Source organism: Rhinolophus sinicus, linkage group LG01 (genome assembly GCF_036562045.2).
Source record: "Rhinolophus sinicus isolate RSC01 linkage group LG01, ASM3656204v1, whole genome shotgun sequence".
NCBI classification, from domain to species: Eukaryota; Metazoa; Chordata; class Mammalia; order Chiroptera; family Rhinolophidae; genus Rhinolophus; species Rhinolophus sinicus.
In genome coordinates, this window is record NC_133751.1 from 209,323,202 (window position 1) to 209,342,979 (window position 19,778).

The 19,778-nt window shown below is 58.2% G+C and overlaps 2 protein-coding genes across 12 annotated transcripts in view; one reads left to right on the forward strand and one right to left on the reverse strand.

Annotated features, from left to right (window-relative positions):
* Positions 1 to 7,329, forward strand: part of FARP2 (FERM, ARH/RhoGEF and pleckstrin domain protein 2) — a 99,613-nt gene extending 92,284 nt beyond the window's left edge. For 3 of the 9 annotated variants that reach the window (XM_074316527.1, XM_074316514.1, XM_019711685.2), the window contains exons 22-28: positions 3,462 to 3,482; positions 3,691 to 3,773; positions 4,649 to 4,767; positions 5,040 to 5,203; positions 6,175 to 6,282; positions 6,393 to 6,544; positions 6,687 to 6,898. In XM_074316527.1, the coding sequence (XP_074172628.1) occupies positions 3,462 to 3,482; positions 3,691 to 3,773; positions 4,649 to 4,767; positions 5,040 to 5,203; positions 6,175 to 6,282; positions 6,393 to 6,544; positions 6,687 to 6,756 (717 nt within the window). In that variant the 3' untranslated portion in view covers positions 6,757 to 6,898. Of the gene's footprint in view, positions 1 to 1,981; positions 2,218 to 3,461; positions 3,483 to 3,690; positions 3,774 to 4,648; positions 4,768 to 5,039; positions 5,204 to 6,174; positions 6,283 to 6,392; positions 6,545 to 6,686 lie in introns of those variants that run through there. The other 6 variants (XM_074316530.1, XM_074316539.1, XR_012490708.1 and 3 more) reach the window with 6 other exon arrangements.
* Positions 7,330 to 7,471: 142 nt separating this feature from the next.
* On the reverse strand, positions 7,472 to 18,027 carry STK25 (serine/threonine kinase 25). 3 transcript variants are annotated; one of them, XM_019711691.2, is made up of 12 exons: positions 17,888 to 18,027; positions 17,311 to 17,413; positions 13,312 to 13,542; positions 12,627 to 12,683; positions 12,016 to 12,124; positions 11,239 to 11,396; positions 10,978 to 11,163; positions 10,479 to 10,624; positions 10,108 to 10,222; positions 9,821 to 9,892; positions 8,120 to 8,256; positions 7,472 to 7,983 (listed from the first exon to the last, which is right to left on the reverse strand). In XM_019711691.2, the coding sequence occupies exons 2-12, from the start codon at positions 17,338 to 17,340 to the stop codon at positions 7,944 to 7,946; spliced, it is 1,281 nt and encodes a 426-aa protein (XP_019567250.1). In that variant the 5' UTR covers positions 17,341 to 17,413; positions 17,888 to 18,027; the 3' UTR covers positions 7,472 to 7,943. The 3 variants fall into 3 exon arrangements, with proteins under 3 accessions (XP_019567250.1, XP_019567249.1, XP_074172669.1); XM_019711690.2 differs by having other exon boundaries at positions 17,826 to 17,971; XM_074316568.1 differs by having other exon boundaries at positions 10,479 to 10,859; positions 10,952 to 11,163; positions 17,826 to 17,971.
* Between the last annotated feature and the right edge of the window lie 1,751 nt (positions 18,028 to 19,778).

Consider the following 19,778-nt stretch of genomic DNA (forward strand, 5'->3'; position numbering starts at 1 on the left):
AAGGGGTGCCATCGGCCCAGAGCACCTCCCGCAGCCCTGCCAGGCCTCCTGTCCCGGTCTCCGTGGGCGGGGGCCCGACCATGCTCTGCTCTGTCGTGCTTGGCTCGCCTGGTCCGATTACCGCAGCACAGAGCAATGTCCACCCGTCTTCTTCAAGGGCGTCTGGCCCTTCTCGGCCTGAGTTCCTCAGCACGGCCCCCCCTGCCAGCGAGCGCCACAGCCTTTGTGGGTGTCTGTGACAGGCCCTTCATTGGTTTGAATGAGCTCATCTGCCATCTCTAGAAGCAGACCCCATCTGTTTTAAAGTATACTTTTAAAAATTACATTTTCATTGTAGAAAAAAATAACTGAAAATGTAAACCGAAAATAACTCACAATTTTACCAACCAGTAATGAATACTGTCGGCCTTTTGCGACATGCCCTCTGGCTTCATGTGTGGATCTGTGTTTCTGCCACCACAGTGGACCCACCTTTACCAGCAGTTTTGTGACCTGCACTGGTTTTGCTTCGCACTTCATCACAAACATTCCTTTCGTGTCCCCTGTGCTTCTGCCACCTCACTGAGTAGAGACGAGCAGTGCATCGGGGAGCCAGGCTCCAGCTGGTTTACTTAACTGGTTCCCGGTACTGGGCATGCTGGCTGCGTCTAGTTTTTCAGAATTAGAAATAACACCATTGCATTGGTTTTTCTACACATCCTTAATTATGTCCTTGAGATAAATTCCCAAAGGCGTTGTTTAAGCATAGTGTACACTTGGTTTCATGGTTCGAGTATGACTGCTACCTGGCCGTAACACCATTTGACCATCCCAATAAGTGTGTCGGAATCGGCGTCTTTCCCACGGCCTTGGGGAGCATTGGGGATTCATTCTGCCTCCTCTTTTCCAGTTTGGTGACCCTGGGCCAGTCAGCAGGCTGGCTGAGTCCGTCTCTTGGCATCCTGTGCCTTCCCTCTAGGAGGTACTCATGCGTGTCTGTCACTCTGGCCTCCGTGGTCTGTTAGCTTTTCATACACATTTGTGAAACATTTATAAAGATGCCAGCCAACCCTCCCAGGTCACAGATGCTCTTCCCACTTAGTTATTTCTTTTTCCTTTGCCTGCAGTTTGGTTTTATACCTTGCAGAATTTAAACTCCATCTGGACGGGGACTGTGTTTATCTTGTTCCTAGAACAGCATCTGGCACATACTTGTTAAAGGAGTGAATGTGGACGTTTTTTATTATTATTTTATTGGGGAATATTGGGGAACAGGGTGTTTCTCCCATCAGCTCCAAGTCTTTGTCCTTCAATTTAGTTGTGGAGGGCGCAGCTCAGCTCCAAGTCCAGTCACCGTTTTCAATCTTTAGTTGCAGGGGGCGCAGCCCACCATCCCATGCGGGAATTGAACTGGTAACCTTGTTGTTGAGAGCTCGCACTCTAACCAACTGAATCATCTGGCTGCCCCTTCGGATGTTTTTATGTAATCAGATCTGCCCATCTTTTCCTTTACAGTTTCTCTCCTTGATACCAGCTCAGAAAGTCTTTTCTCATTTAATTAATCTACCTAAAATATTTTGTTGGCTATTAGTAGATTGGGATGTAACATTTTCTACCCATGTAGTTGGTTTCCCATTATTCTCTGGATCCTTTATTTTCTCACTGATTTCAGGAGCTGCCTTTACCATATAAACAACCTGTTGGCACACTTGGATTCTTTCTGGGCATTCTGTGCCATTTCTCTGTCCCAGCATCAGCCCCACTCTCTGATTTGTGGAGTTATGGGGGTGAGTCTCACCCCTTATTCGTCCTCCATTTTAAAAAGTTTTTTGCTATTCTCAAGTATTTAATTCTTCCAAATAAATTTTAGAATCAAACTGTTTCGAAAACCACCACTGGGATTGCTATTGAAATTATATTACGTTCATGTGCCGCTTGATGACAAGAGTCTGTTCTGAGAAGTGTGTCATTTGGTGATTTTGTCGTTCTGCGAACTCCACAGAGGCAGCTACACACCCAGGTGGTACAGCCTCCCACACACCTGAGCTGCATGGGCCAGCGCACCACTCCTGGGCTACCTGCTTGCACAGCACGTTACAATAGTGAAACCTGTAGGCAATCGTGAGACAATGCTAAGTATGTGTAGATCTAAACAGAAAGGTACAGTAAAAATATGGTATAAAAGATAAAAAATAGGGGGAAAAAAGATAAAAAATGGTTCATGTGTGTAAGCATTTCCTCTGAATGGAGCCTGCGACTGGAAGTTGCTCTGGGTGAGTGAGTGAGGGGTGAGTGGATGTGAAGGCCTAGGCCGTGACTGTGCACAGCTGGAGACTTTATCCGCACTGCACACTCTGGCTACGCGAAATTTATAAAACAACAGGAGATTACATCAAGCACAAGAGAAAATAATGCAATCAAAAGACACAGTAAACACGAAACATATGAGGCTACTGGTGGTGTAACAGCATACTGTGTTTTAGCAAGCTTTTTTTTAATCGTGGAAAGGGTACACTCTAAAATAACGATGAAAAGTATAGCATAGTAAATACATAAACTAGTAACAAGGTCATTTATTATCATCAGTGTACATACTGTACATAATTATATCTGCTACATTTTTATACAGCCAGCAGCACAATAGTTGTGTTTACGCCAGCATCACCTCAAGACGCGTGAGGAATGCATTGTGCTAGGACATTATGACAGCTATGGTGTCTCTAGGCGACAGGAATCTTTCAGTTCCAATATAATCTTATGTGAACACGAAACACGAAACATCTGAGGCTGTTGTTGCACCATCATATATGCAGTCTGTTGTTGACCGAAACATTGTTATGTGGTACTTAGCTATAAATTTACATATTAACTTAGGGGAAGGCTAACATCTGAACACCTTCTCCTGCTGGCCATTGTTCATGTGAATTTCAGATCTTTTATGTGGAGAGCAAGGCTCAGTGGTTGATGTCGGCAGGCCCTGCACAGGGAAGCTGTCCATTCTGTGAGATGATCCGTAACTGGCTGGTCCTGGGAAAGGACGATGGCTCTTGGCTTGAGAAAGATAATCTTTATTGTGTTAACGCATCTTCCTTCTGTTTCTATCTAAGAGATATTACCAGAAATATCATGTTGGATTTTAGCAAAGGTGCTTTCAGCTTGTAGAGAAATTATCACTTTTTTCCCTTTAACGTTGTGACAGGGTTATTTCTATTATCAGCTTCCTAATGTCAGACCATCCTTGCAGTCCCAGAACAGCCTTGCTTGGTCACAGGAAAATTTCCTGTCTGTGCTTTCAGGTCGATTAGCTGACATTTTATTTTGGAGTTATTTCATTTAATCATTTATAACTGAGATTAATCTGTGTAGGTTTTTCTCTGAACCTAATTTGATAAGGTTTTGTTACCTAGTTTTTAAGATTAATTGTCCAACTTTCTTTTTAGTGATGATAACTCTCAACATTTTTTCCTGTGCTTGATTTTCAGCTGATAGTGCTGGACCCACCGGTGAGTAGTTGGGTGCCCTGTGGCCCACAGCTCACCCACATGGGTGGCAGGTGCCATGGCATGGGGGCCCCTCATGCTCCCATAGCACCTCGTATTCAGCGTAGACTTGGACAGCACAGAGCTGGCACGTCCCCTGTGGTGCGCTTCAAGCTTGGCTGCAGCCAGCCTTTCTCCTGGTCCAGACTTCTGCCTCTTTTCCCACCCACAGGTAGAAGAAAGCGAGAATGAATGGTCTGTTCCACACTGTTTTACCATTTATGCAGCTCAGAAAACAATTGTGGTGGCAGCCAGGTAAGAGCCTTCCACATTTGCATTGCAGTGGGCCCTGGGGTCCCAGGAGTGGGGGTCTCCCTGTCATGACGCAGAGTCCCCTCCAAGTTGTGGGAGTGTCACTCCCACAGGTGTAGGAGTGACGTATGCCCTTAAGCGATGCTTCTCCACTGGTGGGGAGCTTGGGGGCAGCCTGACTTGAGAATGTCCCCGTAGACACTGGCTGTGGTGCTGTCAAGGGGCTCCCTGCATCTCGGGTTCATAGCACTTGACCTGTGAGGGGCCTGTGAGGATGGTCAGTCTCCAGGGGCATGAGCCCTTTGGCACATTCAAGTCAAGGGGCAGTGCCAGCGGGCTAGTGGGAAGAGCCTGGCAGCAGGAGCAAGTGGCTACTTTCTCACCTCCCCACATCAGATCAACGGGAAGGCGACCTGAGCTCAAAGGCGACAGGGAGGGCCCCACCTTGGTCATTGTGCTGTGAGCAGTCCCTCTGCTGCGAGAGTCGGGTGTCCCCAGTGCATTTCTCCTTCTCCGGCGGGCATCCGACTCTTGGTTTCCACCCTGCTGTGTCCTGGCTGCCATCAGAGAGCACCGGACATGTAACTGCCAGGGACCTTGGCAGCTTAGTGACGAATGAACGAGGAACCAATGTTGTACCTAAGCACCAAACTTAACCTTGTTTCTGGAACAAACTACCCTGTAAAGAATCCCATTCCACACACCCCAGCAGCTCCCAGGGGGATGCAGGCTTAGCCACCAGCAGCATTTCCCACAGCCCTCTGGACCCACAAGACTGGATGCAGGGGTGACACAGGGACTCTGACCTCTGTCCCTGAGAGGTTGGCGCGACAAGGTGCCCTGCCAGCCGGCTCTGAGCCTCGGCCCTCCCCCCGCAGCACTCAGCTAGAGAAGGAGAAGTGGATGCATGACCTGAACACCGCGATCGAAGCGGCCAAGGGCGGTGGTGGCATGACCCCGGCACTGCCCGGCAGCACGGCGTGCGCGCCTCCCCGCAGTGAGTCCTGGCCCAGACCCCGGGAGTCCTCACTACGCCTAAGGAAGCTTTTCTATAGCCTGGTTTCCTTGGTCACAGTCTGCCTGCCAAGCACACGGTCCTTTCATAAGGAACGTTCCAGGCCACGCCCGGGGGGAAGGGGCCGCGAGCTCTTCTGGCAAAAGCACTGTGTGGTTTTTCTTTGTCTGCCCTTGACTGGGGCACGGCGGCTCCCCTGATGCGCTGGCCCAGGCTGGTCTGGGTCCTCTGAGCCGGGCTGGCTTCTCCCCCAGGATCCTCCGACGAGGGCTCTGTGGAGCAAGAGTCTGAAGAAGATGCTCATGGCGCCCAAAGCTCCTTGGAGGCGCAGGGCCAGCACCGGGCCAACGCCACGGTGCACGTGTGCTGGTACCGCAACACCAGCGTGTCCAGAGCCGACCACAGCGCCGCCGTCAAGGTGCAGCACCCTCTCTGCTCGCGCTGGCTGCTGGGGAGGGGATCCCAGGCGGCTGGGCTGAGCTGCAGCCTGCTCTCTCCCTTGGTCAGGAAGTCACTTTGGAAAAGCCCCTTGGACAGAGCAGCTCAGGCTTTGCCAGCACTGTGGGTGTGTGCTGGCAAGAGCCAGGAGGGTGGTGACCCCAGAGCTCTCAGGTGGGCCTGTCACGGGTGGTTGTCGCCTCCCCTCTGCCTCCATCACTTGGAGCGTCACTTTGGACTCCAGCCACTCACTGCGGAGGTCACCTCCCATTCAGTGTGGTTTTGAGCTTGTTGAACCTGGGGGCCTGGACGGTGGGATCGACACATAGGGTGTATGTGACGGGGGGAGTATGTCCCCTGCGAGCCTGGGGCAGTGGTCCTGGACACCTCCTCAGCTATCTGTCAGTGGGTGCAGGCCTGGGTCCTGGAGAGGGCCCTGTTGTGCACTGATGTGCTCGGGTGAGGGTACAAGGGGAGAAGTGGTGGCACCGGCCAGAGGGCGGGAGGGGTGGCAGGAGAGGGACACTGTAGAGAGCAGGCCTCCCCTCGGCCAGGATGCCCACCTCAGCTCAGCACTGAGAGGGCAGCTCAGGCCTCCCCTGGCAGAGTGGACGGCACACTTGGGCACCCTGTTCAGGCCTGGAGTTCCATGCCTCCCGCCACACGAAAGAACCTTCTAGACTTGGCCCATGTGATCTGTTACGGCATCCTCGCCTCACACTGGGGATTCGTGATGTAGGGGGAGAGAGACTTGTTAGCTTAACTACTGAGGAGCAGTTTTGCTGCAGGAAGCTGATCATGGCCACACAGGTAAAACCGAGGCCACGCCAGGAGGCCTGTGGGGGCAGCACGGATGCTTGGGGAGGCCATGGGACGACCGGGTCAGGGGCGTGAGCGCTCTGGGGGTTGGGGTCTCGGGTGCCGTTACTTATGATTTTCCTTTTCTGTCAGAACCAGCTTTCAGGGTATCTGTTAAGAAAATTCAAGAACAGTAATGGCTGGCAGAAGCTCTGGGTGGTCTTCACCAATTTCTGTTTGTTCTTCTACAAAACTCACCAGGTATAGTAGCTTCACGGAGCTGGGGGCCCCAGCGTCCCGCTGGTGGCCGGTGTGGTGTGGGGGCTGGGGAGCGCCCGAGCCGCACCAAGGCCGTCCTGTACTGTCCTCAGGATGACTACCCCCTGGCCAGCCTCCCGCTGCTGGGCTACCGCGTGAGTGTCCCTGGGGAGGCCGATGGCATCCACAAGGAGCACGTCTTCAAGCTCCAGTTCAGGTCCCACGTCTACTTCTTCCGGGCCGAGAGCAAGTACACGTGTGGGAGGTGCGTGCAGGGGCTGCAGAGGGAGGGCTGGGCGCTGCGGCCCGGGTTCTAGCTGGCCCACTTGGTACCACTGCCAGGAAGGGGTCTGAGCGCAAGCCCTGGGGGGCATCCTGAGGTACTGACAGGCCACCCTGTTCTGCAGGTGGATGGAGGTGATTGAGAGAGCCAGCAGCTCGCCTGGGAGGGCTGGGCCCCCCGAGGAGGAGGCATGAAGCCCATCCTGCCCAACGAGCGCACTGAGGGAGCAGAAGGGGTCAGCACGTGCCCCACAACTGCTTGTCCAGGCTTCCCAACAACAGACCAACTGTGGGTGGGCCTCACAGTGACACCTGGGGGGGGGGCATCGTCCCCCTTGAGACCCAGGGCGGTCCCTGTGCAGAACACGCCCGCAAGTGGAAACACAGGCCCAGCTCCTGTGTGATGACCAAAGGTGGCAGTCCCCTGCCCTCTCCTCTTCCAGAGTAGGGCCCCACTGGGGACTGGCTTTGAACAGGAACCAGGTGGCCCCGCACCACCTGACACGTGCTGTGCTCAGGCCCAGGTGGCCTGTCCTTCAGTCTGGGTCAATCAGGGGCGGAGCACAGCAGAAGACCAGCAGAAGCCAGTCTGGTGCCCACCCCACATACCTCTGGGGGAGTGGAAACCAAAGTGCCCACGTGGCCCTGGGAGCACGAGGGCCCAGTTCTTAGCACCCTGGTGTTTCGTAACAAGTGCAAGCCCACGTGTGCGCTGTTCATGCAGATGTGCGTGTAGCTAAAAATAAAGGGCATCTCCCTGTGCCTGCATGCCACCCTGTTCAGTGTGGGGTCACCCCAAGGTCACCATGTGCTGTGACGAGGACTCAGAAGCCAGAAACTGGGCACTCCAAGGGGGAGACCGGGCAGTCGGGACCCCGCCAGGTGCAGGTCCCTACCCACCACCAGCACGTTTCCAATTCAGGTCTTTATTGAAAGTGGCAGGAGCCTCTTGATGTTCTATGAAAACTAACACTGTAACCTCAGGATATACAGGGAAGGAAGGAAGTTCAGTTTTCTTAACAAACAAAATATTCTGGCTGACACACGTGCTTACAGAAGACACGGCACCTGATGTGACACCACAAGGCAAATGTATGGCCACCATCGGCCGAGTGGGGACAAAGGCTCATCTGCCTCAGTCTCCACGCATCAGTCTGAGCGGCCGCCCCACCAAGGGGGTCTGGACAAGACTGAGCCTGCCGTCTCCACGGGGCTGCTTGGTTCCCCATGGATCTTTGCGGCGGGAGGGGGAGGGGGACAGCCCTCTGCACAGGGTGGGGGGCCATGAGCCCACAGTGAGGCCCACATGGCGGTGACACGTCAGCCAGATCCTCACAGAGCTCCGAACAAAGACCCTCCTGTCCGCCTCCAAAACAGTGGCCTCAGCGGGTGGACGTCAGGTGGTTTCTGTTGTGGGAAAACCTGGAGGAGAGAGGCCCTGTCACGCTTCTGCCCCAGTGCAGGCCCTGTGGGAAGCCACAAGGTGGCTCGGGCCCACTGTGGGCAGCAGGGGCCCGCCGCCCCGCCCCAGCCCTCAGAAGCAGGTCGCCCCCCTCACCTCTGCACGCGCTCCACCAGGCGAGCCATCAGCTTGTCCGAGATGCCGGGGCAGGACTCCTCAGCCAGGCTGAAGGCATTCTCCAGCTCCTCCAGTGCCCCCACTCCTCCGCCGCTCTGCCTGTGTTTCTCCTTGAGCTGTGGAGGGACCACCGAGCAGGTGGGCAGGAGGAAGGGGTGGGGACCGAGTAAGGCCGTGGGTGGAGGCCCCCGACAAGGACCACTGAGCAGAGGGCGACTCCACACTCTCCTGGTCAGAGGCTCACGCCGCCCCTCACCTTGCACTTGGGGGTCCCAGGCAGCAGGCCTCCACCCCACCAGAGCCTCTGCGCTCCTCGCACCGCCACGCTAAGGACAGCTGGGTGGCGCCGAGCACCTGAGGGTTCTGAATGCAAGCCTAGCCACCTGAAGGCAGGTGCTGCCTCTTGGGGAATCTCAGATCGTGGTTCTCAAGAGGGGCCCGGCTAACCACAGGGCTTCCTCCCAATTGTGGGTCACAGAAACTCTCAGCTCTGGTCCAGTGAGCTTGAGAAAACAAACCCCCAAAACTCCCAGAGTGCACTGCACAGCCACACTGCCAGCTCTGACCGTTGAGGCTACAGGGTGCCAGCAGTCCCCTTAGCCCTGCTGCTCCAAGCTGTGGGAACCGGCTGGAAGAAGCCGCACTCTCCAGCTGACCTGGGGGCGGGGTTGGACACTGGCCAGCATGGTCCTCCCTGCCACACCCCTCATGCCCACAGAAACGGAAAGACGCATGCCTCCCAGGACAGCCTACCCAACAGCCTGAGCTCAGGCCCAGCCCACAGAACCCGGAGCTCCAGGCAGTGGCCCTGGTTGCCAGGGTGGCACTCTGCTTCCCTACTAAGCTCACTACAGTGCGAAGGCTGGCAGCCTACAGTGTCCCAACTTCTAAGACGGTCCACTACACATGCGCAAAGCAGCCCTGGGAGATGCCAGCCAGACCCTCTTCTCCAACACCTGCCACCTCCCCAGGCCCCACCCCACGTGGGGCCCAGTGTGAGGACCAGCCCCTGATCCAACTGTCCAAGCCAAGCCCCACAAGTTCCCACTGTGCAGCCCCAAGTGCCTGCAAGGCCACTATGACAGTCCCTCTGCCCCACCAACTCTACCCAACCTCCTCGCCCTCGAATTCCAGGCTCCTGGGGGTTGGAGCACGCCTGCTGGGCCCAGATGCCCCCACCTCCCTCAGGAAGGGACTGCTGCCTCCACGCTCTCACATGCTGGACCCCACATGCTGCTGTCCCTCCTGGGTGGGAGCTGGTCACATGACCTACTGCTGGCCCTGAGTCCAGGGTGTGGGAGCTCCTGGCTACACCATACTCCTGGGGGTGCTACCAAGGTGACAAACACCATGTCACGTGGCCACTGGGGGTCAGTCGCCCGTGAGCCCCCTGCCCTGGGCCTGACGCCCTGCACCAAGAACTAGATGTGCCGGCTCTTCTGGTTACCCACACATTTGCAGTTCAGAGCCACCCTGGGGTCCCAGAGGCCATGGAGCTGGCAAGGGTCCCATTAGGGCAGTGTGTCCCAGCCATTTCTAGGCCCCCGCTCAGGATACCCAGCCCACAGGTAAAACCACAGTGGTTTCCACCAGACCTGGAAACCCCATGTACCAGGTGGGGCCAGCCCCCATCACCACGGTGCTCCAGCTGCCCCATAGGACCCCCGGCTCCGCACTCACCTCTCCGAAGACAGGCCGGACCAGCGTGGACAGGCACTGGGACCGCGGCTGCCTCTTGACAGGCTCTGCAGACTGCAAGAGCAAGACCACAGGGGGTGAGCGGCGGCGGTGGAGGAGTGGTCAGGACAGGTGTGCCCTGCCCCCACCCCATTTCTTGCCTCTTTGGAAGGCGCAACCTGTGGGAGCACAAGGCCCAGGAGAGGTGCCACCCCACAGCCACCTCCTGGGTCAACTGACAGGCCCCACCCTCCCAACATATGCGAGGGGCCTGGCCTGGTGGGCCAGACCTTCTGGGGGCCATGCAGGGCCGTCCCCTTGTGCAGCTTGCTGTGCGGGCTCGGCCGGATGGTGGGAGGGAATGTCCAGATGGGGCCCTGCTCTCCGTCCTCAGCATCTCCATCACTGCAGAGGGGGGTGAAGTCACAAGGGCCCTGGGTGCTGGGATTCAGGGGCGTCCCAAGCACACGCCTTTCAGCCTCCCCGCTGCCAAGGCAGCCTCACAGCCCTAAGTGCCAGGTAGGGTCCTACCCAGGCCGCAGGGCCCAGGTGATCACCCAGGTCCCTATCAACTGGCCCCCACCTCCCTGCCCTGAGCAGGGACCCCGCTGGTGCCTTGGCGCCCAGGGCTGGGAGCCCGCGGGACAAGCAAGGCCCCTACATGTCAGAGTCCTCGGAGCTGGACTCCTCGCCGTGCCCCTCCGACTTCCAGCGCTTGTAGCGGTCAATGAGCTCGGTGAGGAAAGAGGTCTTCTTGGTGTGGCGCGTGATGAACTTGTGCTTCAGGAGCTCTTTGGCGGTGGGCCGCTGCGGGGGTCGGACATGGCTCAGCAGGCAAGGGGACGGTGGGCTCTGCCCTTCAATCTCCGGGAGGAGCTTGGACCCGGCTGGGGTGTGGTGTGGCCTTGCCTTCTTGCTCAGGGAGGACTCAGTGAAGGGTCCCGGGGTGGCAGGGGGCAACTGGGAAGCTGGGCAGGACTGCATGCCATCCCCCCAGGTGAGCACCCTCCACAAGCTGTCCGACGCTTTGGCAGGGCCCACTCTGGATGGGGGGTGGGTTGGGGTGAGGTAGGAGCTGGTACAGAAGGGCCACACCACACCCCCTCCACGCCCTGCCCACCCCCCACCCCTCACCCAGAGCCAGGAGACTGCAGGCTTACGAATCGGGGGTCCTTGTTGAGGCAGGCCTCCACAAACTCTTTGAAGGGCTTGCTGTGGTGGCCCTCCAGCGTGGGGGGACTGTTCTTGGGGATCAGGAACAGGACACGCATGGGGTGCAGGTCGGAGTTTGGAGGCTCGCCTTTGGCCAGCTCGATGGCTGTGATCCCCAGCGACCAGATGTCAGCCTGAACAGAGCCACACAGGACATTGGCCACTGGGGCCTGAGCCACCACAGCTGCCCTCACACCCGTCATGCCCACCTTGAAGTCGTAGGCCGACTGTTTGATGACCTCGGGTGCCATCCAGAAGGGGGTGCCCACAAACGTGTTCCTCTTGATCTGCGTGTCCGTGAGCTGCCCCGCCACCCCGAAGTCTGCCAGCTTCACGTCACCCTGCTCCGAGAGCAGCACGTTGGCAGCTGCTCAACACAGGACAGCAGGCCTCACACTCGGAACCATGAAGCCCCTATCCCTGTCCACCTGGCCTCAGGGCTGTCCCCGGGACCTCGGCTTGTCTCCACCCAGGAGGCAGACGGGCCCAGGGCCACAGGCCACTGCCGGCAAGTTCTCTCAGCGTGAGGGCCCCTCCCCTCCCAAGTGCTGGCCTCTTATGACAGATCCCAAGAACAGAGCAACTGCCCTTTTCTGGCAAACTGCCCTTCCCACTCCACCACTCATCTCGTTAGGCCCCTCGGCCACGTCCTTCCCGAGGGACACTTGGCAGGGCTGGCCCACAAGAGGGCTCAAACCCACCCCCGACATAAGAACGCACACTTTCAGTGTAAACAGGTTCCCTTCTCACACTAGAAGCGCAGCTGGTATGTGACGTACGGACACAGGGAACTAAGGAAGCTCAGCCCATTGCTGGCAGTGTCGTCTGGCAACGGGCCTGGGGGTGCCACTCAGGCTCCAGCCGCCGCAGGGAGTGGAGGCCAGGAGCGCTGAGCTACAGGGCCCCACACCCAGACCCCGGCGCCACCAGCGCGCCCCGCACAGCGACCTGCCACCTCGCCCGTGCAGGAGCCGCGCCCCAGGGACCTTTGATGTCTCGGTGGATCTTCCGCTCCGAGTGCAGGTAGTCCAGGCCCTTGAGGATCTCCCTCAGGATGGTGGCGATGTAGGCCTCCTCCAGGGGGCCCGGTTTCAGCTGCAGGCAGACGGGACAGCAGCTAACTGCCCAGACCCATCGCCAAGGCCTGAGCTCGACCCCCTCCACCACAGGACGGGTGACCCTGCGGAGGGCGGGGCTTCCTATTCCATCAACTACTTTGAAATAAAACGAAGTTTCAGATGCGGAGCAGGTGGCTGTGAGGAGCCTGTTTTTAGAGAACAGGTGCTACCGTCACCTTTGCTATAAAGCTAACAGATGAGAATGGGTCTCTGCCACACTCCTGAGCCTGTATATCTGGGGGCACTAACCCACCTGTCCCTCACAGGCAGCAGAGAGGCCCAAGACCCCTCAGCACCAACCAGTGGGGCTGCAAACAGCTCCTAACACCTAACACACCAGGGCAGTAAAGGAGAGGGGACCCTGGGAGCCCAGGGGCCGTGGGCGGTGGGTCCAGGGACGCTGGTGGGACACCCCACAGCGACCTTCCTGTGTGGTGCTGCCCCTGGCAAGCCGCCCACCGTTTCAACCTGCCCCTCACCAGGTCCAGCGCGGAGCCGCCGCCCAGGTACTCCATGATAATCCACAGCTTCGTGCTCTGGGACCAGAGAAGTGCCTGTCAGCATGTATATGGCAGGAAGCAAGAAGCCCCCAGACCCCACGACACACACCCTGGGGCCCCTCAAGGGCCCTCCCACAAAGGGCTCCAGCAGCCTCCGACCTCCCTTCCCATCACACCCATTGCGGCAGCTTTGCAGACCGGCCAAGTGCTCAAACTGGCAACCAAGTCCACTGTGCCAACAACCCTTCAAAAACCAGGCTGGGAGAACAGCTGCCCAGCCCGCACTTGGCCTCGACACCTGCAAACCAGGTGTCCCTACGCAGCCCCCAGCCCGCGCTGGGCTCTGGGCTCCAGCTGCAGGGCTCGCTCCCAGTGCTACCATCCGGGCCTCCTAGATGCCGCCCCGTGGGGGTTGCCCCAGCCCCGGGACATGGTGCAGCCAGGCGAGGCGCTGGGTCACACAGCCAATCCAGAGCCACTGCGCCTGCAGACCCTGCTCGTGCCTGGCCACTGCCAGGGCTCTCCTAAGGATGAGACCAGGTAGCCCCATACAGCTGCCTGGCCTTGGGACTGTCGTTTTGGGGGGCCCCTCGGCCCAGGCCTGGCCTCCCGCAGAACCCTGGGCCCATCGCTCGCTCTGGGTGGAGACCCCGCCTGCAGGCACCTTCAGGTAGGAGCCGAAGTAGCGGGTGATGTAAGGACTGTCGCACTGACTGAGCACCGTGATTTCCTGCTGGATGTCCTCGATCTCGTCCTCCGCCTCCTCCAGGTCGATGATCTTGATGGCCACCACCTCCTTGGAGCGGTTGTCGATGCCCTTGAACACCTCCCCGAAGGAACCCTTGCCGATGCGGTCCAGCTTGGTGAAGAGCGCCTCGGGGTCCACGCGCGAGTGCTGGGGAGAGGGGGCCGTCAGGGGCCGGGCCGAGCACCAGGCCAGCCAGCGCGCTCCCTACGTTCTCTGCTCTGCTCGTTCCTTCTTGCATCCTTTTTGTTCAGAAAACGTAAATGTACCCTCCACACCAGGGAAAGACCCTGAGAGCACAGACGCCTGGCTCCAGCTCAGGGGCCAGGGCCACGAAGGTCACCCCTGCTGGCCCCCCTCAGGTGGGGGAGACCAAGCAAGGCACAGTGAGGGTTAAAAGGGACGAGGAGGTGGAGCTCGGAGACTTTAGGCAGCAAGACACCCCTGTGTGGTGCTGTCAGGTGGAGCATGTACAGCCCCAAGAGTGAACGTGGTGAAACCCGTGAGCTTAATAATGTGTTGACGTTGACTCATCAGTTGTAACAAACACATGACCCTAACCCAGACGTTGATAATAGGTTAATACCGAGGAGACTTGCTCATTTTCCTGTAACCCTAACTGCTCTAAAAAACAGTCTATTAAGAAAACACACCCAGCCTGTGTGAGCTGACCTCTCCCTGCAAGCCTGTCAGCCACACCTTAGAGAGGGCTTCCTCCGCCACCCAGACCCAGTCCTCAGGACGCTCCACCCCACACCAGCACCCAGCTGCAAAGCCCTGCGTTTCTGGATGCTTGAGCCTGGACCCTCAAACAGCACAGAAGACGGCCCACTTGGCCCTCAGACTGCAACACAAACAAGGCCTGACAGGCCAGAGACGCGGGTGCAGACAGTGGCCAGGCCGAGAACCATACCCTTGACCCGAATCCTCACTGACCCCCAGGGCTCCTGGGAACACTGAACTCTTTCAGAAAGACAGGGGCAGTCCTCACAGACCAGCGACGAGGGGGAACCGGGTGCCTTGGGCAGGCCCCAGAAGCGCTGGGGGTGGAGGCCTGGCATCTTGTCCACAGAGGTGGAAGGGGTTTTCCAAGCCCCACAGGCATCAAATGCATCAGGCACACCTCCCTCTGAAGAGGCCCCCCCTACTCTCCCACACACCCCCACGAAGCCAATGTGAAGGCAAAATCACGCTCCGCCGGCTGTGCTGTGCCCGGTGCTGAGGGCCGTCCCAGGGAGGGAGTGTCTCCCCAGTCTCAGGGTTCCCCAGGGCCTGAGCTCACCTCCGTGCTGGGCTGGCCTGGCTGCAGATGGAGGCCGCATGTCAACCAGAAAATGCAGTTACCTGCCTTCCCAGGGTTAGTAACCAAAAAGAAGGGGACACACACAGGCCCACACCTGTGAACACGCCACGCCATGTAAGCCAGAAGAGTGAAGGCTGCACGGGGACAGGTGCTTTGGCGGGGAGCGGGCAGGGGCCGGGGGCCAGCAGCAATGTCTCAACACAGAATCCTCCCCAACAAGGCAGCTGGGCAAGGCCACAGCCAGAGGCAGATGCCCCATGCCGGTGGTGAGGTGTCCCTTGCACTGAGGCTCAGCCTGTTAAGGAATGCGGCCGTCCCCACTGGAACTGGGAGCCCAGTTCACATGGAAGAGAAACAACCGCGAAGCTTGCAGCCAGCCTGCTGCCAAGAAGACCCCAAAGCCAAGGTCAAGGGAAAGCAGGCTTCAAATCACAGCTGCTCAGGTCTTCAGGTGTGACCTACCATACCGCTGACCACTGAGCGACCAGCACAAAAAGGCTTTCCTGACGGAGAGAAAACCTGCTCCACTGGCTTCCACGTGGGGACCTCGCTGCCCCTGTCCGGCCTTGGCCAGAGCCGATCTGGTCCCCCGCAGTCGCCAAAGGAACCCCAGCCGGCCCGCTCAGACCTCCACTGCCTCGAGCAGGAGAACACAGCGCACCCCCTAACCCAGAGTCCAGGCTCCACAGAAAGTAGGGCCCCGAGCCTCAGGCACCACTGCGGATCAGTCAACTGAGTAGACAGGGTGTGACAGGAACACTCCTGCCTAACACGGACCCTACAAGCCTATCACAGGGACGACCCACTCCCAGCCTCACCGGCTGAAGGAACGACACGCAGCTCTCAGGTCTGGGGGCCCGGCAGCCCTTCTAGACCAGGCACGTGGTCTGGACAACCGCTCAGGTGGCTCAACTGGCTCTGGTGGTCAAGGCCCTTGTTCTCAAGTCAGCCCTGGCACTGCCAGATTTGGGGCTACCACATGGTAGACTGTCTGCCATTAGTTTGACCCCACAAAACAAGAGCCAAGCCGTCCCCAACCACCACACGACAGGTGACAGCTGGTAAGCACATGGTGCTTTCGCACCCCCAGCCATTTGGCCTGTAGGCGGGGTGACATCAGAGCAGGAGCACAGGCTGTGGGGGAGCTCGCCCGCTGCTCCACACAGGGACCACCCACGAGGCCACAGTGACAGCCGTCTCAAGAGAAAATGCAGACCTATCAGGCTTCCCGCTGCCGACAAGGCTGAGTCTTCCGCCCCTGAAAGGACAAGGGGGCTTCCTTCCTTTGGGGTCCCTTTCCCAGCTCCTCAGCGCCCACGCCCCCTCCCCGGGCCTGACTGGACACCCAGGCCAAGCATCAAGTGCCATCAGCACAGCGGTACAGGGGCGGCTCCCCGCTCCAATTCCTCCCTGGGCCCATGGCGGCTACTCCTCCAGCTCTTAGAAAACAAGCTCGAGGCGGACTTTTCTCCCAGCGCCTTAGCCACATACTCCACCAGACACAAAATGTCAAACATAAACGCAAAGTCTGTTAGCATCATTCAGCGTCAGTCAGCAAACCCCGTCCCATCTGTGGCCACAGCTGGTCCAGGATGCTCTGCCCAACAGCCCTGCCCAGCAGCTGCATGCGGCTTCCGGGCGGCTCCTCCCTGCGCACGACTCGACCAGCTTCCTGCTCCTCCTGCATGCTGAGCTCCCCGACTGAGAACATGGGAGCCAGCAGTGGGACTCCTGTCTGTAAGAGGCCACCCCCACGCCTTACGCAGTTGGCTTAAATCGCATCTAGGTAACAACTAATAACGAGGACACAGGAAAACCTGGCCACCAGGTGGTTTACTCCACATCAGCTCCAATCACACTTTCTTTCACAAAAAAGAGGGGAGGTCCAGACCACAAGCCTCCCAACTGCCCCCCTACACACACCCTCCTTTCCAGGTGGCAGCAGCAGGCCCTCGTTCCAGGCAAAGTCGGGGCACACTGCAGAGGGTCCCCCAGAGTCAGCCAGTGAGTCAGACCCCTCAAGGTGGCTGAATACCGGGAATTCTCAGAAGCAGCCAAAGCAAGGAGGGCAGTACCATCAGGCAGCACTCCACCGCCCCTCAATGGAAACACTCATGCGTGTCCCCCACTCCTACCCAAGAGCTGCCTGATCCCCTTCCCAGCCCCCCTCAACCGCCCATCAGCGAGGGGTCCGCCCGCGTCCCTGCCCCAGCCCAACACCGCCGGACTGACAGCAGCCCAGGCCCCGGCCGTGTGGAGCCCGGCATCGCAATCCCAGCAGAGGTGCAGACCGGGTCCTGCCCAAGCCACCCCGCCCCTCCCGAGCCGGGCCTCCCACGCCCTCCACTGACCTCTCACCGCGCTGGTGAGATGCCTGTGGGCTTCTGCACCCAAAACGCTGCACCAGCCACGCTGTCAGCCCGGAGCCCCAGCGGCCTGAGCGCCTCGGGCTGCGCCCCATTTTGCCCGCAGGTGAGCAGCACAGGTTTCCCACGAACACTCTCTCCTCCCGCGCCCTCTCCTGTCGGACTCGGCAGTCGCTGCTCTGGTCCCCGGCGGCCCAGGCGCGCGGACACACAGCTTCCCACTCCCACAATCCCGACACGAACCCTCACCTGGTTGGCAAACCCCCTGAGGTGGGCCATGTCTGCGCCGCCCTCAGAGCAGCCGTCGCAACCGCGGGAGGCCCCGGGAACCCGGCTCGCTCGCTTCAGTCAACTGGAGGGAGAGCAGGCCCGCTCGCTCGGTGCCCCAGGGCACGCGAGGCTGCGTCGGGGACAAGCGGCTGCCCCCTCGTCCGCCCACCTGGAAACAAGCTCCCGAGGGGGGCGGCGCGCTGGAGTCGGGAAGGGCCCCGGGAAAACCCCCCACTGCAGCCCCGCCGCCCCGCCTGGGCCCAGCGCCCCCCGAAGGGCTCGCCCACCCGAGCACCGCTCGAAGCCCCGCCCACCCGGCCCCGCCCGGGACCTGCCTTCGGACCCGCGCCCCGCGCCAGGCCAGCGCTCCCGGCGCCCACCCCCCGCCGGGGCCCCTCTCTCCCCTCGCCCCGTACCGTCCCCTGCCCCACTCGCCACCGCTCGGCCCCCTCCCCAACCGCCCCAGGCGCGGGCTCGCCCAGCAGCGCGCCCACCTCCGGGGGACTCCATCCCGGCCTCCCCCGGCCCGCTCCGCAGTGCCCGCGCAGGCTCCCACCCGCAGCCTCCGCTCGCCCGGGGGACACCCGGACCCTCCAGCCCGCGAAGCAGCAGCGGCGGCGGCGACGGCCGGAGAAAGGCCGGCGGCGGCGACGGAGAGGGCGGTGCGCGGCGTCGTGGCCCAGCGCAGGGCTCTCAGGGACACCGAGTCCGGCCGCTCATCCAGTGCCTGTGCGTCTGCCCGCGTTGGACTACAAGTCCCGGCAGGCCACGGGGCGGGGCGGAGTCGCGGCCCGCAGGCGCGCCGCGGGGCTCGCTGGGACTCCGAGTCCCGCTTCCTGAGAGGCTCTAGACTACGTCTCCCGGCAGGCCGCGGGACGGGACCGGGTCCTGGAGGCGGGGCCACGCCTGCGCCCCGCTTTGGCGTTGGGTCCCGCCTGCGCTCTATCTTGTCTCTTTTGTGCCTTCCTCTTCCTCCGCCCTGTCTTCCCCCGCTCCACTCTCCGTCCTCCCCGCCCTCCTAGTCCGCTATCCAGTCCGCTCTCCAGTCCGCTCTCCACCCGCGACCTTCCTCCTATTCGTCTCCCTCCGCCCCCCGACTCCTCTCCCCTCCACCTTGGAGGGCGTGCGCCCTCCTGCTGCTGCTTATCTGGCCGAACCTGGCTGGCAGCACCCACAGGGTCCTGAGGGGAGGAAAGGACCGACACATGTGGTGCATACACACAGTGCAATATTATTCAGACTGAAACAGGACTTTCTGACACCTGATGCCACATGCATAGACCTGAGGGCGTGTGAGCAGTGAAATAAGCCAGACACAGAGGGACAAATGCTGTGTGATCCCCCTTGTATGAAGTCCCCAGAGGAGTGAGATTCAGAGACGGAAGTCGATGGTGGTGCCAGGGCTGGAGAGAGGGAGGGAGTGAGTGTTCAGCAGGGACGCAGTGTCAGTTTGCGAAGACAGAAAGTTCTGGAGACAGAGGCAATGGTTGCAGAACGATGTAAATGAGCTGAACAACAGAGCTGTGCACTTAAGCACGCTTCACACGCTCACTTTTATATGATGTGTGTTTTCCCACAATTATAAATAAAATGAAATAAAAGGGAATTAAGGTCTGACACATGCTAAAACAGAAGAACCTAGAAAACAGCTAAGGGAAATAAGCATAAGAACTCTCCCGTGGCTGAGTTTCTCCGTCAGGAGACAAATATTGTATGATTCTATTTATATGCGGTATCAAGAGTAGGCCAATTCAAGAGACAGAAAGTAGAATAGAGATTTCCAGGGGCTGGGAGAGGGGGGAATGGGGGTATATTACTTAATGGGTACAGAATTTGTTTGGGGTGATAAAAAAAAAAAGCCCTGGAAATAAATAGTGGTGATGTTTACACCACTTGTGAATTTTCTTAATGCCACTGAATTGTACACTTAAAAATGGTAAATTTTATATTGTGTGTATTTTACCACAAATAAAAGCAAAGATAAATTGAACTTCATCAAAATTTTTACATTTTGCTTCCAGAAAGACACTATTAAGAAAATGATAGGGTCGTTGGTTAGTTCAGTTGATTAGAGCGTGGAGCTAATAACACCAAGGTTGCTGATTCGATCCCTGCATGGGCCACTGTGAGCTGTGCCCTCCTTAAAAAAAAAAAAAAAAAAAAAAAAGAATGAAAAGATGCTACAGACAGGGAGAGAGGAAAAAAAAATTTAAAAATAAATAAATATATATATATATATATATATATATATATATATATATCACATAATATTTATATTGAGAGAGAGAAAGAGAATATATAAAGAGCTCTCAAAACTCATCAGTTAGAAAAGAACCCAATGGGGGTGGGTGAAAAAGAGGAAGGGATTAAGAAGTACAAGTTAGTAGTTACAAAATAGTCCTAGGGATGTAAAGTACAGCATAGGGAATATAGTCAATAATATGGTA

What these genes read in the sequence shown, in the direction of transcription:
- STK25 (XM_074316568.1), bottom strand. Translation starts at nt 17,340, where the DNA reads ATGGCCCACCTCAGGGGGTTTGCCAACCAG. An exon ending in GCGGCTCCGCGCTGGACCTG is followed by an intron (nt 12,125 to 12,626) that starts GTGAGGGGCAGG and finishes GTCTGCCTGCAG; the next exon opens with CTGAAACCGGGCCCCCTGGA. An exon ending in CTGGTGGAGCGCGTGCAGAG is followed by an intron (nt 7,984 to 8,119) that starts GTGAGGGGGGCG and finishes TCTCTCCTCCAG; the next exon opens with GTTTTCCCACAACAGAAACC.